Here is a 20,045-nt window from a genome sequence, read left to right as displayed (position 1 = left end):
TGAAATTAATGCTTTGATATATTTTCTTTTCGTTTATCAATCTGAAATTGAAGCTTTGATAGATTTTCTTTTACTTTATCAATTTGAAATTAATGCTTTGATATATTTTCTTTTAGTTTATCACTCTGAAATTAATGCTTCGATATATTTTCTTTTAGTTTATCAATCTGAAATTTATGCTTTGGTAAAGTTTCTTTTAGTTTATCACTCTGAAATTAATGCTTTGATATATTTTCTTTTCGTTTATCAATCTGAAATTTATGCTTTGGTAAAATTTCTTTTAGTTTATCACTCTGAAATTAATGCTTTGATATATTTTCTTTTTGTTTATCAATCTGAAATTAATGCTTTGATAAGTTTCCTTTTAGTTTATATTACCCACTTTTATATTAAAAGATCTGCAATAAAACTGACCTGAGGGTTAAGAGCACTAAGGCGAGGATATGAGGTTGAAGTATTCCTTCCAGAGGCATCACCACTGGCACCTGGGTCTGTTAAAAATAGATGGAAAATGGTTAGAAATAAATAGAAAATGGTTATAATAGATAGAAAACAGTTATAAATAGATAGAAAGTGTTAAAATTGATAGAAAACTGTTAAAAATATGGAAAATTGTTAAAAAGAGATAAAAAATGGTTAAAAATAGAGTGAAAAACAATAAATTTTAAAATTAATTGTATCTTTTCTAGTTATACAAACCTAAATCTTTTAATAAAAGAGATGTCGTCGAGCTCCAGCAAAAGCAGACATTGATTTCCTTATGAGGTAGTTAGGTTAATGGAAGGTGGTGTGGGGGAGATAGCCCAGTGAGGAAAGGAAACAAGGACAAATAAAATATTTTAGGAACAGTAACAATATTAAAATAAATATTTCCAGTATAAACTATAAACACTTTAACAAAACAAGAGGAAGAGAAATAAGAGAGAATAGTGTGCTCAACTGTAACCTCAAGCAAGAGAACTCTAACCCAAGACAGTGGAAGACCACAGTACAGAGGCTATGGCACTATCCAAGACTAGAGAACAATGGTTTAATTTTGGAGTGTCCTTCTCCTAGGAGGGCTGCTTACCAGAGCTAAAGAGTCTCTCCTACCCTTACCAAGAGGAAAATGGCCGCTGAACAATAACAGTACAGTAGTTAACCCCTTGAGCAAAGAAAAATTGTCACCAAATCTACCTTAGACAAGATGCTTTCTGTCCCGTGAGGGTCTGGGGCAGGCGCACAGTCTTGAGCATCCATTATAAAACCAAGCGTAAAAGTATGCAAGGACTTGGGGGTATCCTACCACACATAGTTTGATTCCAGCTCTGACCAAGCTGTGGAATGATCTTCTTAATCAGGTAGTTGAATTGGTAGAACTTCAAAAGTTCAAACTTGGAGCAAATGTTTTTATGATAAACAGATCGACATAAGTTTCTCTACATAGTTTATATACGACAGATTTATTTTAATGTTGTTACAGTTTTTAAAATATTTCATTAAGTATTAATTATTTCTCATATGTTTTATTTATTTCTTTATTTCCTTTCCCCACTTGGCTATTTTTCCCTATTTGAGCCCTTGGGCTTATAGCATCCGGCTTTTCCAACTAGAGTTGTGGCTTAGCTAGTAGTAGTAATAATAATAATAATAATAATAATAATATAGTGAGAAGTGAAGGTTGTCTGGCATTTACAGATTTCTGCCTTCTATACCTGGTAGAGGGAAAGGTGTCTAGTTTCAATTCCAGTTTCATCAGAATAGATGCTCACCAGAACGTAAGCTGGGAAAGTCCAACCCCAACCCAACTGTGGTGCCAAACTGCAGCAATGGACTCCCCAGTAAACAGCTTAAACTCACGGTCCTGGTCTGGGATCAATCTGCTGCCATGCGAATGCTGGGCTAACACATTACCACTACACTAGCGAATAAGTTTTCCCTGTTGGGTCGTCGAAGCGTCATGTTTGCATAATCATCTCGCAAAGCCAATAAGACATAGAATTCTTGACAACTCCTTCCTCCTGCCAGCACTAAAAAAGTCTCTCTTACTCAAGCCTGAGTCAGCAAGTCATCTTCAGATATCACCGTAACGCCCTCATAGGATGCAAAAGTATCACATCTCACTTCCCTTTAAACACAACTTTGGGAAGGGATAGAGATGGTCTTAAACTTTAAGTCATGGAATGACAGATTTTGTGTATGCAACCAATTCTGGCACACAACTGAAGATCTCCTAACATTCCTTATGTTTAACTACATATGAAATGCTTTGCAGCTCGCCTAACCTTTTCCCCGATGGTAAGGCTAGTTAAAATATCAGAGGTCAGATCTCTATCCAACAACTTTCCTACCATCTCATACAAGGAATGCATTACAGTATAGACCTAAGGACAAGGGTTATGTCCCACTCTGGGGGCCTGAGGTCCTTGAATGAGTAAGACTGCTTGAAACTTCTCAAAAGCACAGAAAACGTCTATGAGAATGAGAGGTCTAAATCCCACAGTTTTAACACTTTGCTAAAGTCTGAGAGGTAGCCTTTCACCACGAAGGATAAGAGGAGCTTCTTTCGGCAAAGGTGTATGAGGAAGTTCGCAATCAGCTAACAACATGTACCCACCAGAGAAGGGACCCTTGTACACCACTAATTGCAGAAGATGGATCCCTTTCCCTGAAACACAGCCACAGAAGACTGTCATAGATATTCACACACCTGTGCAGTGCCTATAGAAAAGTCTTTTGCTTGAAGATTCTCAATACTTTCCACCAATGAAGTACTTGCCCCTTCCTGAAGTGTGGTACCTCTGAAGACTCAGCTGATAGAGAATATTGGATCATGGGGACTGTTCTCTCAGGACCTTAACTAGATGAGCCAGCAGAATAGTTACAGATGGCCTCAAATTATTGGAGCCATAACGTATGTCGACTGTAGTTTCTAGAGCTTTCAAACATGTGGCCCCAAGACTATGTAACAAGTTCCCACTAGACATTCAAAAGAAAATATATTAATGCTTTCAAGAAGAAACCGAAGACTGTCTTGTTTTCTAAGTGTTTCAATTAAGTGGATTTGACAATTAACAGGGAATACGCTGTGTGATACTCTAACTACCTAAGAATGTCAACAGATCTTGTAAATCACGTAGAGCAAAAGGTTCCCCTGTGGGACAGGACCATAAAAGCAGGCTAAGTAAAGAAGTAATTCAGCCTGAGGCTACCTGGGAGGCACCAGGGCCATTCTGACACGACATGATCAATACTTGATTGATCAGTCAGCAATTAATTCTGAGGGAAGGAAAGGTGTAGAGTCCAGATCATCATCCCACAAGTTGAAATACATCATGGAATAGTAGCCATGGATCTGAAAAGGAGGAGCAGAACACCAGAACCTCCAATATAGCCATTTGGCGAATAGGTTGATCACCAGTAAACCACAGAGGGCAAGAAGAGGCTTTTTCCCAAGCAATGATGTAGAGACTACTATGCTCCTACAAACTGCTCATACAGTCATCATTATTATTATTACTGGCCAAGCTACAAACCTAGTTGGAAAAGCAGGATGCAATAAGTCCAAGGGTTCCAACAGGGAAAAATAGCCCAGTGAGGAAAGGAAATATGGAAATAAATAAACTATATGAGAAGCAAAAAATAAAACATATAAAATACCTAAAGATCAGTAACAACATTAAAATAGATCTGTCATATATAAACTATGAGGAAAAACTTATGTCAACCTGTTCAACATATAAACTTCCTAGTTCTACAGATTCAATAAGGAAGATCATTCCACAATCTGGTCACAGCTGGAATAAAACTTCTAGAATACTGTGTAGTGTTGAGCCTTATGACAGAGAAAACAATATTTTTAGAATTAACTGCATATCTTATACTATGTAGAGGATGGTACAGGATAGAAGATCTGAATGCAAAGGTTGGTCAAAATTATGAAATTTTAAGCAATATGTAAAATTATTATTATTATTACTTGCTAAGCTACAACCCTAGTTAGAAAAGCAGGATGCTATAAGCCCAGGGGCTATAACAGGGAAAGTAGCCCAATGAGGAAAGGAAAAAAGGAAAATAAAATATTCTAAGAAAAGTAACAACATTAAAATAAATATCTCCTAAATAAACTTTAAAAACTAACAAAAAAAGAGGAAGAGAAATAAGACAGAATAGTGTGCTCGAGTGTACCCACAAGCAAGAGAACTCTAACCCAAGACAGTGGAAGACCATGGTACAGAGGCTACGGCACTACCCACGACTAGAAAACAATGGTTTGATTTTGGAGTGTCCTACTCCTAGAAGAGCTGCTTACCATAGCTAGAGTCTTTTCTACCCTTATCAAGAGGAAAGCGGCCACTGAACAATTACAGTGCAGTAACCCCTTGAGTGAAGAAGAATTGTTTGGTAATCTGTGTTGTCAGGTGTATGAAGACAGAGGAGAATATTTTAAGAATAGGCCAAACTATTCAGTGTGTGTGTAGGCAAAGGGAAAATGAACCGTAACCAGAGAGAAGGATCCAATGTAGTACTGTTTAGCCAGTCAAAAGACCCCATAACTCTCTAGCAGTAGTATGTCAATGGGTGGCTGGTGCCCTGGCCAACCTACTACTATGCCAGAAATCAGGAATTGGGAAGCCGTGGCATCAACGAGTAAAGCATGGTGACCACAAGGTAAGATTCAATGATATAAATATATTAATAACGTAATAACTTGTGATAATTCCTGACAGGCATACATAAAAAATGTCATCCACAATCTTACCTGATTCTAACGACTTTAAATAATCATCATATGATGGAGGAGCTTCTTCAACGGCTAATCTTGGGCCGTCTCTACTACCGTTACCTGCCTGTGCATCAGCAAAGTGTTCCAGTACCTGCTTCCTGTGAAAATAAACTTGATTTCAGTTCACATTAAGCACAGCACAGTACTTTATGACAAACCACATCTAATATGACTTGGCTTTTCGTAAGATGATGTATTCGTATTGAGTGTGAAAATGTAGTTACTGTATTTAAAAAGATATGAAAACAGCAAAACTAATAGACAATAAAAACTGCACGATGAGTCATAGTAGAAAAAATGGAACAGATAAAAGTAAATTATATTCTATTGAAAGTAAAAAATAAAAAATACATCTGATTGGACCATAACATACAGAGAACAAAATTTACAACTGATCTATTATATACAGTGCATCTTAATTTTCACCATTGCCACGCAGCCTTTAATCAACTAACTCCAACTGCAACATATCCATTCATATTACTTACATTATATGAAAATTTTTCAGCAAAATATAACTAACGAGGAATTTATAAAACATTTAAAAAAAAGTAATTTGTATTTTTCTTAGGTATACAAACCTGAGTCCTTTAATAATAAGATTTATTACTTCTATATTCACCTGATGTTTACGCAGTTTCTTTCTCACGAAGTCTAAAGTGTCAGTGCATATTAAAAAACAATATTTGCTATTTTTTCTCTTTGCAATGCACTTCCCCTCTTCAAACCATAGCACAATCTGGAGATCAATGGCAAACTACCGAGTCAACGCCGAGTCATATTTTCTTTTGCTTTCGAGTTCACTTATTATTATTTTTATTATCTTTATTACTAGCTAAGTTATAACCGACTTGGAAAAGCGGGATGCGTTAAGTAGGGGGCTCTAACAGGGGAAATATAGCCCAGTGAGGAAAGGAAATAAGGAAAAGAATAAACTATATGAGAAGTAGTAAGCAATTAAAATCAAATTATTTTAAGAACAGTAACAGCATTAAAACAGATTTTCCATATATAAACAACAAAAACAGACTTATGTCAGCCTGTTCAAAATGAAAACATTTGCTGCATGTTTGAACTTTTTAAAGTTCTACTGATTAAACTACCCAATTAGGAAGATCATTCCACAACTTGGTCACAGCTGGAATGAAACTTCTAGAATACTGTGTAGTACTGTATAGAGTATTGTAAGTTGAAACTATACCAACAGTCTCTTACCACCACTGATCAATGGAGAAGAGGAGGGGACATGTATATGAACATCAGGCAAGTAGAGAAATAACAGATTTTATCATAAGAATACTGTTTACTTCAATGAACCTCCTCTCATGTTCACATTGCTGACTCCCACACTCTGATGGAGGCAGATGAGTGAAGGAAAGAGATGCGAAGGTAACAATCTCATCATCATCACACCTATTGACGCAAAGGACCGCAATTAGATTTTACCAGTCGTCTTTATCTTGAACTTTTAAATTTATACTTTTCCATTCATCATCTACTTCATGTTTCATAGTGCTCACCCATGTAGGCCTGGGTCTTCTAACTCTTCTAGTGCCTTGTGGAGCCCAGTTAAAAGTTTGGTGAACTAATCTCCCTAATTTATCAGACTTGTTTAAAAAGCAAACAAATACAAACCCAACTAAACTTGTAATCACTCTTGTTCACAGACCAGGATTAGAACATATTCCCATCATCTACCTTTTAAAATTAAAGTTTTATATAGTAATTTAAACCTCGAACTTCCTCATTGACAAAAATGAAGTTAGTAATTGAACTAAATCTAAGCAAATAGAATAAAAGTAAATTCCCTTTTACATCATATCTGTTATCACACAACATACTCTGTCTAAATCTGCCGACATCCATCTGGTAGCTGCCAACAGATCTGTGATATTCCTCCACAGTTATGAAACCTATTGCCCAGTCAATTTCTAATAAAAAAACCTTTTAGATAGAGCCTTGCAAAAACAGATTATGCAAACCACTGAGTTGTCGCCAAACTCCTTTCCAAAGAAATGCTTTCATACATAGACGTAGCTAAACTACCACAGTGAATTCAAACCTTATAACCTTCCTCTGACTTCCATCTAACGTGCTGTGTGAGCTTGTCATTGTACCCTTGACTTAAAACAATTTAGAATTTTAGGAGAGATGACCTAAGAAAGCCTAAATTCCTAAGCCAATTAAGAACTATTGCTCTGATATCTAAGTATTGTTAAAGCTCTCACAAAACAATATTGTCAAAGCTCTCACAAAACAAAGAAAATCCTTTGTTGACGTATCACTGCCTTTCCTACTCACAAAAGACGATGTGGAGCACTGAGTTTAGCATCTAGTGTAAAATTAATTATTTCAGAAATAGTGTAAGGAGATATATTCCGCTTCCCACACTCAAAATCATATTACAGGAAAAGAACTGCTATCTAAAATACATTCATTTTGAAAGTTCATTTTTGTACACTTCCTACCTTACTAGACCATCTGGACCTTGATCTTACTTTCATTGGCAAAGGGAGGTGGTGGATGCACTGGACTACCTACCAGTGGTATATTCTTTCATATTTAGTTTCTTCATTTTTCTGAAAAAAAAAATCAAAAGTGGCAAAAAAAAAAAAAAAAAAAAAAAACCCAGGGTCTTCAAGAAAATTGTAACCTTTTCTGGAGAAGCAAATAAGATCTACCCGATGAACAAACTATACATCATCTAATGATAAATTTAAAAACCAATTTGTTAATGTTAAAATAAAGAAAAATCTAAATATGATATTACTTTTAGATTACTGTACATTTATTCACTCTGACAACTGTAAGTTAAAAAAAAAAAAAAAACTGAATATTTTCTCAACCAAACATGGACCTGGTGTCTTTTAAAGAGCTGGGGTCCATTTTAGAGCCTGGGTCTCTTTTGGACCTGGTGTCCTTTAAGGAGCTGGGGTATAAAAATAATTAAAAAAATAGTAAAAACAAATTGTAAAAATAAAAATATTAGTTCAAAAAAATAAATACGAGAAAAAGAGCAGTACATTCACACCCAGGTACTTGATAAGACTAGCTTCTTGAGTAAGGCCTATACCTTTTTAGCCTCCGTACATAGGCTACTCTATTCTCCAAAAGAAATTAATTTCAACAAAGTATCAAAACTAATTCTTGTAACTGAAAAATTCTTTGATTTGTAACAATCTGAATAACCCTTATGCTAAATTGGATTGATATCTTGGGAAAATTATTGGTCACTTGGACAAGGGTTGGTTGGAGGCAGGAGGTTTCAGACAGGAATCCTTACCAAGGAATTAGTTGGTTTAAATGAAAAAGACCCTCATAACATTCTCCTACAAGGTCTGGTAGTCCTGTAAAGCAGAATCCCAATGGACTTACACAATTACAAAACAAATCCCTTGGAGGTGCCAATCCAAGAGACGTTGTAAACACTGGCTTATAAAGGGAAAAACGTCGATACTCCTAGACAGAGAACTCAAAGTATCACTTTGCACATTTGCTTCCACTTGTGTTGCCACCTTATCAATCCTATTCACACCTAATACAGGACCAAAAATAGAAAAAAACTAGGACTGCCTCTGATGATCAGACACTGTCATAGCAACAGAGGAACACGTTTCTTATGTTTAATCACCAAACCCAGCATGACTGTCAAAGTATCAAAAGTCCCCATTGAAAGATTCTAATCTAAACAAGTTAAGTACTCTAGAAAAAAAATTAAAGCTATAAAAGCTTCTTGGCCTCAGCTTAGGCACTGTCAAGGATAATGCTAAAGAATCCTCAGCTATCCTTTTCATCTTTCAGAGCACGCTTGCCACTGAACAGGATACTTGACGAATGAGGATGATGGAGTACATTCATGACCCCTACAAGAAGGATATTGTGTGGGTCGATTGCTGGCTATGCCATAAACCGGTCATATGTTCCAAGCTATTCCCACACTTACACAGAACCTGTTACACCTCCATAATATGCAAAAACAGCAAGCAACTATTCAAAACAGACAAAATAAAAGAAAGTATCAATAGCTTTGGTTATTGGGCGAAACATTACATCCTTACTTGTTGAGACCAAAAACAAATGTGAAGTCTTTGACAAAGAGGGGGCAGGAATATTCCTCTGTACTCAATTACCTTGCTAACAAATTTAACAGCAATTCCAGCTTGATTGACGACATTCCCTATTTCAAAGAACGAATGGTTTGCATAAGCGTAGGATCAAATTGATCTTGATAAAATAGAGTAAAAGATTAAAGCTGTTTACCTTGTACACCTCATTTTATTTTGCATCTCTGCATACTCTTGAAGTTTTTCAGCACTGCAATCAAAGGATTCGATCTTAATGTTCAATGCCTTATCAATTAATGATAGGCCCTTCTGTAAGACAGCATTGGCCTGAAAAATAGTTTCAGAATTATGGCAACAAACAAAATATTCACACAAATAATCATCCATTTTCTCTATTACAAAATGCAACAAACTGAAATTATTCACACAAAAAGTTCTCAATTTTTTATACAAAATTTACTAAATCTTAAATCTTTGACTGCCATTGGAGGTACAGTAATTTACATACACTATTATCTATTTCCTTCAGCACCACTGGATGTAATTTACATCGCAGTAATTACTAGCTTTTTTTCTCTTATTATTTACATATATGAAAATTTTACTTCACATGCAACATTATATATCAATGGAAAGGTAGTTTATTAAGCTAAACTATAAAAACTGTTGTAAAGTCTTATCTTGTATATTTACTTTACTTTTACTTTTAGGGGTTTATTTCTCGCCCTCCATCAGACACTAAAAGTCTGTTCAGGCGGGCCTTGGTGTGTGAAAATAATTTCTTTCCAGTTAATATTTTGCTCTGTATCTTTTCAGTTATTTCGCTAGCATTTGTATTCAGGCTTAATAGTTTTCAGATCACTATTACAACACTTTCTAAAAAGATAAGTCTTCAGGTTTTTCTTGAAAGCTGCCACATTTTTGCTATTCTTGACATCAAGTGGAAGGTCGTTGAAGAGTCTCGGTGCAGCATAACTAAACGTTCTTCCTCCTGAGTTAAGTAAAATATCCATAATAAAAGAACCTGGCCTTGAATGTCAAATCATTTGGCACAGGGTTACCACGCAAAGGGGTTAATCTACAACATATCTGGGGAGTGCATTAACTGTATACTTACTTACTATATTTGAATTATTTATTGCCAGATATATCCGAAATCAGTAGCAGATGAATTACTATAATAAAATATAACATTGGAATATATTCAGCAAGAGCTGAAATAGCCATTAAAATGTAACAAGGTAGTTAGCCAATGACAGATGAGTGAGAGGCCTAACACAACCATGTGATGTAGTAATAGATCTTTTGACAGTTGGCCTCAGGAATGAGAGGGGTCGTTTGTATAGCTGCGAAGAACAGAAATCATTGTTAGAATATACTACTGTCCTACAAAAAATACAAACCTTTCCCCTTTAATATAGAACAATATATTAATGCTGAAAAGTCCTCATTACAGTATTATTATTACTTGCTAAGCTACAACCCTAATTGGAAAATGTTATTTTTATTAATAAAATAAATTTTTGAATATACTTACCCGATAATCATGTAGCTGTCAACTCCGTTGCCCGACAGAATTCTATGGAGGGATACGCCAGCTATCACAATACTAGAAGGGGGTGTACATACCAGCGCCACCTGTGGCCAGGTACTCAATCATTTGTTGTTGACACCTCCTCAATTATTCCTCGGTCCACTGGTTCTCTCTGGGGAGGAAAGGGAGGGTCGATTAAATCATGATTATCGGGTAAGTATATTCAAAAATTTATTTTATTAATAAAAATAACATTTTTCAATATTAAACTTACCCGATAATCATGTAGCTGATTCACACCCAGGGAGGTGGGTGAAAACCAGTGTACAAGATTAAAGGATAGCTAAGTATCCCATATTTCATATAACAGTTATCTCAAATAACAATGAAATAATAAGTACCTGGTAAGGAAGTCGAATAGAACCGTTACTCTGCCTCTTTATTTAAAGTTCGTCTTCCTTACTGAGCGCAGCGTTCCTCTTGGAGGCTGAATCAACCCAAAGGTGCCAAAGTACACGGGGTTGCAACCCCTACTAAAGGACCTCTACCAAACCTTTAACCCAGTAGCTTCTCAAGAATGAATAGACCACCCGCCAAATCCAAGGATGCGGAAGGCTTCTTAGCCTACCGTAACAACCATAAAAAACAACAATAAAAGTATTCAAGAGAAAGGTTAAAAAAGGTTATGGGATTAAGGGAATGTAGTGGCTGAGCCCTCACCTACTACTGCACTCGCTGCTACGAATGGTCCCAGGGTGTAGCAGTTCTCGTAAAGAGACTGGACATCTTTCAGATAAAATGATGCAAACACTGACTTGCTCCTCCAATAGGTTGCATCCATTATGCTCTGCAGAGAACGGTTTTTATTAAAGGCCAACGAAGTAGCTACAGCTCTTACTTCGTGGGTCCTTACCTTCAGCAATGCAAGGTCTTCCTCCTTTAAGTGAGAATGTGCTTCTCTGATCAGAAGCCTTATATAGTACGAAAGCCCATTCTTGGACATGGGTCTCGAGGGTTTCTTGATGGCACACCATAAGGCTTCTGACTGTCCTCGAATAGGTTTAGACCTCTTCAGATAATATTTGAGAGCTCTGACAGGGCAAAGAACTCTCTCTAGTTCGTTACCTACCATGTTGGAGAGGCTAGGTATTTCGAACGATCTAGGCCAAGGACGTGAAGGAAGCTCGTTCTTTGCTAGGAATCCAAGCTGAAAAGAACATGTTGCAGATTCGGTTGTGAAACCAATGTTCTTGCTGAAGGCATGAACCTCACTGACTCTCTTAGCTGTTGCAAGGCAAACGAGAAAAGCAGTCTTGAGGGTAAGATCCTTGAAGGAAGCTGACTGGAGAGGTTCGAACCTAGATGTCATAAGGAACCTTAAGACTACGTCTAGATTCCAGCCTGGAGTGGAAAGACGACGTTCTTTAGACGTCTCAAAAGACTTGAGAATGTCTTGAAGGTCCTTGTTGGAAGACAGGTCCAAACCTCTGTGGCGGAGAACTGAGGCCAACATGCTCCTATATCCTTTAATCGTAGGTGTTGAAAGGGATCTCTCATTCCTAAGATGTAGAAGGAAGTCAGCTATTTGGATCACAGAGGTATTGGTAGAGGATATTGAATTGGCTCTACACCAGCTTCGGAAGACCTCCCACTTAGACTGGTAGACTCTACGAGTGGAAACTCTTCTAGCTCTGGCAATCGCAGTGGCTGCCTCCTTCGAAAAGCCTCTAGCTCTAGCGAATCTTTCGACAGTCTGAAGGCAGTCAGCCGAAGAGCGTGGAGGTTTGGGTGCAACCTGTCTACGTGTGGTTGACGTAGAAGGTCCACTCTTAGAGGTAGAGTCCTGGGGAAGTCGACTAGCCATTGAAGTACCTCTGTGTACCATTCTCTTGCAGGCCAAAGGGGAGCAACCAGCGTCAGCCGTGTCCCTTCGTGCGAGACGAATTTCTGCAGAACTTTGTTTATTATCTTGAACGGAGGGAATGCGTACAGGTCGAGATGGGACCAGTTCAGAAGAAAAGCATCCACATGAACCGCTGCAGGGTCTGGAACAGGGGAACAATAAAGCGGAAGTCTCTTGGTTATGGAGGTGGCAAACAGATCTATGGTAGGTTGACCCCACAAGGTCCAAAGTCTGTTGCACACACTCTTGTGGAGGGTCCATTCCGTGGGAATGACCTGATTCCTTCTGCTGAGGCGATCCGCTGAAACATTCATATCGCCCTGGATGAACCTCGTGACCAGAGTGAGGTTTAGACCTCTTGACCAAATGAGGAGGTCCCTTGCGATCTCGTAAAGGCTCCTCGAATGGGTCCCTCCTTGCTTGGAGATGTAAGCCAAGGCTGTGGTGTTGTCTGAATTCACCTCCACCACTTTGCCTAGCAGGAGGGACTTGAAGTTCAACAGGGCTAGATGAACTGCTAACAGTTCCTTGCAGTTGATGTGGAGTAATCCTTGTTCCTTGTTCCATACTCCTGAGCATTCCCGTCCGTCCAAGGTCGCACCCCAGCCCGAGTCCGATGCATCTGAGAAGAGATGAAGATTGGGGGTCTGGATGGCCAATGATAGACCCTCCTTGAGAAGGAGATTGTGCTTCCACCACAGGAGAGTGGTCTTCATCTCTTGGTTGATAGGGATAGAGACTGCTTCTAGAGTCGAGCCCTTGTCCCAATGAGCAGCAAGATGGAATTGAAGAGGGCGGAGGTGGAGTCTTCCTAGCTCGACAAACAGGGCCAGTGATGAGAGGGTCCCTGTGAGACTCATCCACTGTCTCACTGAGCAATTGCTCCTCTTCAGCATGCTCATGATGCACTCTAGGGCTTGGTTTATCCTGGGGGCCGATGGAAAAGCCCGAAAATCCTGACTCTGAATCTCCATTCCCAGGTACACAATGGATTGGGAGGGAATGAGTTGAGATTTCTCTATATTGACTAATAGACCTAGGTCTCTGATTAAGTCTAAAGTCCAATTGAGGTTCTCCAGACAACGACGACTCGTGGAGGCTCTCAACAGCCAGTCGTCTAGGTAGAGGGAGGCTCTGATGTTCGATAAGTGTAGGAATTTCGCTACATTCCTCATCAGATGAGTAAAGACCATAGGAGCTGTGCTTAGGCCAAAACACAGGGCTTGGAACTGATAGACAACCTTTCCGAAAACGAATCTCAGGAAAGGTTGGGAGTCTGGATGAATGGGAACGTGAAAGTATGCATCTTTCAAGTCCAACGAGACCATCCAGTCCTCCTGTCTGACCGCTGCTAAGACCGACTTGGTCGTCTCCATCGTGAACGTCTGCTTGGTGACATACTCGAGAGAGCTGACGTCCAGCACCGGTCTCCAACCTCCTGTCTTCTTGGCCACAAGAAAGAGACGGTTGTAGAAGCCCGGGGATTGATGGTCCCGGACTATAACCACTGCCTTCTTCTGCACAAGTAGCGACACCTCCTGTTGCAATGCTAGCCTCTTGTCCTCTTCTTTGTAGTTGGGAGAGAGGTTGATGGGCGATGTGGTCAGAGGTGGTTTGAGGCAGAATGGAATCCTGTAACCGTACCTCAGCCAACTGACAGACTGTGCGTCTGCACCTCTCTTCTCCCAGGCTCGCCAGAAGATCTTGAGTCTGGCTCCTACTGTTGTCTGGAGAATCTGAGAGTCAGTTCTTTCCCTTAGATGTCCTGGATCCTTTCCTAGACTTGCTCCTGTGAGAGTCTGGACGGGAGCTTCCTCGGCTGGGGGCTCTACCACGAAAGGGCGGTATGAACCTCGTAGCCGGGGTATCAGCCACTGGGGAGCGATAAGTCTTGGGGACTGAGGTGGCAACCTTAGACTTACGAGCCGATGAGGCTACAAGATCGTGCGTGTCTTTTTGTATCAGGGCAGCAGACAAGTCCTTAACTAGCTCCTCGGGAAAGAGGAACTTTGAGAGTGGAGCAAAAAGGAGTTGTGACCGTTGGCAAGGTGTAATGCTGGCGGAAAGGAAGGTACACAGTTGTTCCCTTTTCTTCAACACCCCTGATACAAATAACGACGCTAGCTCACCCGATCCATCTCTGATGGCCTTATCCATGCAGGACATTAATAGCATGGCAGAATCTTTGTCCGCAGGAGAGGTTTTCTTGCTGAGGGCCCCCAGGCACCAGTCGAGAAAGTTGAACATTTCAAATGCTCTGAACAACCCTTTTAGTAAATGATCCAGGTCTGAGAAGGTCCAACAAACCTTCGAGCGTCTCATAGCAGTTCTCCGAGGCGAGTCCACCAGACTTGAGAAGTCAGCCTGGGCAGAGGCAGGTACTCCTAGGCCTGGTGCTTCCCCTGTGGCATACCAAACGCTAGCTTTCGAAGCGAGCTTCGTTGGAGGGAACATGAAGGAAGTCTTGCCAAGGTGTTGTTTAGACTGCAGCCACTCCCCTAAGATCCTTAAAGCCCTCTTGGAGGATCTAGCTAGGACAAGCTTAGTATAGTTGGACTTAGCTTGTTGTACGCCCAGCGAAAACTCAGATGGTGGAGAGCGGGGAATAGCAGAGACGAAGTGGTCTGGGTAAATCTCCCTGAGTAGAGCCAAGACCTTACGAAAATCAATCGACGGTGGAGAAAGCTTAGATTCGTCCACGTCTGATGAGGGATCAAGGTGTGCCTCCTCATCATCCGACACCTCATCAGCAGAGGGTAGCGAAGCGATCGGACCAGAATGCTGAACCGCAAAGTCAGAGCGGGTAGGAACAATAACAGTGGTTTCCTCTTCCAGTGACTGTTGAGGGAAAACCTGAGGCTCAGACTGCAAAGGCTGAACAACAGACGAAGCAGAAGGCAGCATGGGTGAAGGAGGTTGACTCCTAGCAAGAGAGGTTGAACCCAAGGATTGCACAAGCTGAGCGGAGGACGGAGGCGGAGTAGTCCGTTCCTGTTCCTGAGAGATGAGCGGAGCATGATGAGGTTGAGGCTGCGCAGAACAAGGTAAAGTTCTCGCAAGCTGAGGCTCCTGAGGCGCAAGTCCAGGGTGTAGAGGAGCTTGCCTTGAGGAGGGTTGAGCTCGCTGCAGCGATGGCTGAGCAGACAGACTCACGGAGGGGAGAGGTTGTTGTACCCCAACCGAGAGTTGCACCACTGGTGGAGCAGCAAGGGGAGGCGGAGGAAGAGTGGAATAACTCTCCTGATCCCAAAGCAAGGGTTGCCTTAAAGAAGGCTGAGGCTGAACACCACTGGGAACAGCGAACTCCGAAAGTGGCTCAACATCGTACGCCTGGCAGATGGTGCTGCGACCAGGCGGAGCAAGTGCAGGCGGGGCGAGCACAGGCGGAGCGAGAACAGGCGGAGGGAGTGTAGGCGGAGGAGGAGGTGCAACACTCTCAGCCCGACACTCACGCATCAAGTCCGAAAGCTGAGCTTGCATGGACTGAAGCAGGGTCCACTTGGGATCGGCAGAAACGATAACAGACTGAGGTAAAGTCTTAACAGTCGGGCTCTGTTTTGGCAGAACCTTACTCCTCTTGGGCGGAGTACAGTCGACAGATGACTGAGGCGAGTCAGAGCTGAGCCAATGACTGCAACCTGGCTGAGCACTCGCGGACTGGACTCTACGTTTAAGCGGTCTCGAGACCTGAGACCAACGTTTCTTCCCTGCTAGTTGATCAGCGGACGAGAATAAGACGGGCTCAATCGTCTGCAGGTGGGAGTGACGGTCTAAGGAAGACACGCCCGCAACCACCGAGGATAGTTCTGTGCGCCTAACAAGGCCTGTCGAACCCTTAAGCCCTTCGACATTGCTTCTCCCCTGGGCATGGGAGCTTGCAAGAGGTCCCGGACTGGGAGGACGACTGGCTCGCACAGAAAAATCCTCACGCACCACACTGGCACCACTAGCACTTGGCACTGCACCGACACTAGCACTCGTCACAGCACTGGCACTAATTCCACCCACTGCACTCTTGACCTTCAGTTCTTTAACTTCGGCCATCAGAGACTTATGGTCACTTACCACTGATTCTACTTTATCGCCTAAAGCCTGAATAGCACGCAAAACAACTGACATATCAGGCGGAGGGCACACAGTAGGTTCGGGGGTAGCCACTACAGGGGTAGGAAAAGGTAGGGGATCATGAGGTGAGGAAAACATAGAAGAGTGAGAAGAACTTCTCCTAACTCTACCTCTCTCTAACTTAGATGAATATTTTAAAAGACGGACAAATTCCAATTCCGAAAGTCCGGCGCATTCCTCACATCGATTTTCTAATAGACAGGGCCTGTCCCTACAGTCAGAACAAGCGGTGTGAGGATCTACCGAGGCCTTCGGAATACGCCTATTGCAAGACCTACATCGTCTATGGGAGGGGGCTTGCGAAACGTCAGACATCTTGTATTCAAAGAGTTAGCCAAAGGGTGATCCAAAAACAAGCAAAATTCGTTAACCGTTATATCAGTATTATATAAAAGCTATCTAGCTAATATAAGAAGGATTCCAGTAAAGCGACAGCCGTTAATCTGAGAGAATACTTCACCAAATATCCGTGAATAAACTCGAAGACCATAAGCGTATCCCAGAACGTCTAGCCGGAAGCACGACAGAGGAATAATTGAGGAGGTGTCAACAACAAATGATTGAGTACCTGGCCACAGGTGGCGCTGGTATGTACACCCCCTTCTAGTATTGTGATAGCTGGCGTATCCCTCCATAGAATTCTGTCGGGCAACGGAGTTGACAGCTACATGATTATCGGGTAAGTTTAATATTGAAAAAGCAGAATGCTATAAGCCCAAGGGCTCCAACAGGGAAAACAGCCCAGTAAGGAAAGAAAATAAAGAAACTACAAAGGAAGTATTTAACAACTGAAATTAAATATTTCAAGAACAATAACATTAAATTAAATATTTCAAGAACAATAACATTAAAATAAATCTTTCATTGGCCAACAACTAATGTTCTTGCCCTCCTAAGTCAACCTACTGGCCCACATGAGAAGATAGGATAGATAACCTCACTAATCTCTTAATCAGTGTTGGAAGCTGTTAGAGTCTGGACCAATAAAAGATTATGGTAAACTGTGAAATAAATTTAGCATGTTGAAGCTGTTAGCGTGACCCAATATAAGATTATGGGAAATGATGAAATAAAAGTAGGTTGTTTTAAATAAACCTTTTAAAGAAGGATAAAAATGTCGGTGGTACAGTCAGCCCTGAAGATTATAGGATTTGGTATTTGCAAATTGGATTATTAGCAGAATTCCATATAGTATTTTTGAGTATTTTTGTAAAATAGTATCAAAGAACATGCATAGATAGAAAACACAAAAATCCAATACAGTTTTACAAAATGGCTTGAAATATCACTTGCATAACCATATCAGTCTCAAAGTAAACTCCCTCCTTATATAAATGAGAATGCTGTGGTGCATGTCATCTTAAAGGGTATATAATTCAATGCTTTTATGTCTTTCTCAGTTACAGTAAATCCAGCCTTAAATCATTTAAATTGTACCTGAACTGAAAAACCATGTTCTGGAGGTATAGTTTTCCAGGACCATATGTATCACCCATCTTCTCTGACAGGTGTGCAAAACAGAGAAAATGCCTGGCTAAATTCTGAGAAAATTGGAGAGGATCATGTGCAGCACAGACAAGAGCTTGAGAAGCAAAGAAGACACAAACAGCTGAATATAAATGGTTGTTGCTATTTTACGGTAGTAGAATTTTATGGTTTCTATAAACAAAGACTGAAACAGCTAATATTGATGTTTATTTTGTACACCGAACATGGTTAAAAGAACAAATATTTGCCCGTATTGCAGAAATGGAGGCCTTAAAAAAATGGAGGAGAATTCACTTGCCTACTGGGGAAAAGTAGGAGAAGCCCTAGGCACAGCAATAGGCTACAATAATGCATTAATTGTGGCCAAAGCAGCTAAGATATTGAGGAAGCAGAAACTCAATGAGAAGAATTTGATGGAAACTTAACAGCAGACACTAAAAGTGAATCTGTACCACCAAATTTATAGGAATTTGTAAATGTACTGCAAAAAGGCAGTGATGTAAAATCTCAAATTGAATATAGAACATCATTTACTGATCTACAGTAGCTTTAGCACATCTTTTGCACTTCAATTGTCGGAAGACTCCAGCCTCTTCAATATTTGCTAAACATTCCAAGTCAAGAGAACCTCTGTTTCCAATAAAGTTAAAAGTTAAAGTTGCGGGTTTTAGGTCTCCACTGAGACGATTTACATCGTTCTCCTCGGGCGACCATTAGCCAGCAGGGACTATCACTAGTCCCCTCTAACCTCCCCCCGAGGCGCCACCCTGGGAGTACCCCCCGGTAGAAGGTCTCACGGTATTCGCGTCCCTGGCGGGGACCGAACTCGGGACCTCTGCAATAGAAATCCGCGACGCTACCAACATTGCTATCCGGAGTATATATACCTTGGTCTCCTGGTCTTTGCAAAAATCAGAAAGGGTCAATTAATTAACACATTTCATCAACATAAAATTAGCATCCGCTATGATTGGGCTCTGTAAATGACTAAAGGGTTGGGAGAAGCAGCTGTAGTAAGGACTGTAAAAGAAGTAGTGTACAGTAGTAGCTTGTCCCACTACACTAAGAAAAGGGCTCTTAACAACTTACACTGTTGACAACCTGGACCATAATCCAAGTACTACAACAGAACAAACATCCTTTCATAGGACAGCCATATCTTTGTTTCAGCATCTGAGTGCTGATGAAAAGGATGAGGACAAAGACATGGCACAAATTATCCAAAGTGGATCAAATGAAAAAAAAAAAAATAAATAAATAAAAGTACCTTCACTTACTAAATATTACACTGCCTTATACTTTAAAGAGAATCCTCTTTCTTTCTAAGCATATTTCTTTTGGTATGAATGCCTTAAAAAAGTCAGTCTATCAGACGGGAGTGAAAATGCTCTGTCCATATTTTGTGTAGAACATCATGCTTCTCAGAAATGACAGGACCCCTTTGAAAAAAGCTTGCATCAATGTTGCCTCTTTTTTCAAAAGACAGCTCAATCAGCTGCAATTATGAAACATACCATGGATATTGCAAGAGCGAGTCACACAGTTTCTCAATCAGCCACTATTTGCAACTGTCAAGCAATTCCAATGGGAGTGGCCATTGCAGTATGGTGACAGGGTTATCATGTTTGCAGAGCTGCATTAAGAAATGGCAACTTTCAAAATTCTGGGTGATCTCTTGTACAACAGGTCCTTCCGATACTTAGTCCCTCATTGACCCCATAAGCAGGGTGTATGGCAAACAGTGAAGTTTATCTCGAAGGAAGAATATTAGCCAGCTGGCCACTAAAGACAAGCTGAAAGTCAAAGTCCGGTGAAGTCATTACAACCTCTTTAGAAGGATTAAGTAAATTATCATTAGCGGGCTCCTACAATGGGAGAGAACCAACTGTTTCACTAAGGGAAACAAGCAAGTCTCTGATCCCCAAGACTTGACCAAAGTTAATTCATCACAGCTCTTCCCTGTCTTGCCTCCAGATGACAACGACGGTAAAGGGTCAAAGGGCAGAGTACTGGGGGATAAAAGAATAGGTTAATTTGCTTCTTCAATCTTGAGGGTGAGCACGAGAGGGAAAAATCACATTTAGCCCTCTTCTTTCTCCTGCCATACACCTGCATCTGGGGCCGTAACCATTCCTTATATTCCTCACAGAGGGAATTTAAAGTGTA

At 40.6% G+C, this 20,045-nt stretch overlaps 1 protein-coding gene across 1 annotated transcript in view; it reads right to left on the bottom strand.

The window, feature by feature from the left end:
- Positions 1–215: 215 nt before the first annotated feature.
- The window catches only part of LOC137629234 (uncharacterized), a 113,437-nt gene continuing 93,607 nt past the window's right edge, over positions 216–20,045 (bottom strand). The window contains exons 3-6 of the mRNA XM_068360498.1: positions 9,026–9,156; positions 4,742–4,863; positions 415–491; positions 216–293 (exon numbers count right to left, since the gene is read on the bottom strand). Coding sequence (XP_068216599.1) covers positions 216–293; positions 415–491; positions 4,742–4,863; positions 9,026–9,156 — 408 coding nt within the window. The remainder of the gene's footprint in view (positions 294–414; positions 492–4,741; positions 4,864–9,025; positions 9,157–20,045) is intronic.

Source organism: Palaemon carinicauda, chromosome 37, assembly GCF_036898095.1.
Source record: "Palaemon carinicauda isolate YSFRI2023 chromosome 37, ASM3689809v2, whole genome shotgun sequence".
Taxonomy (NCBI): domain Eukaryota; kingdom Metazoa; phylum Arthropoda; class Malacostraca; order Decapoda; family Palaemonidae; genus Palaemon; species Palaemon carinicauda.
This window is presented reverse-complemented; position numbering and strand designations above follow the sequence as displayed.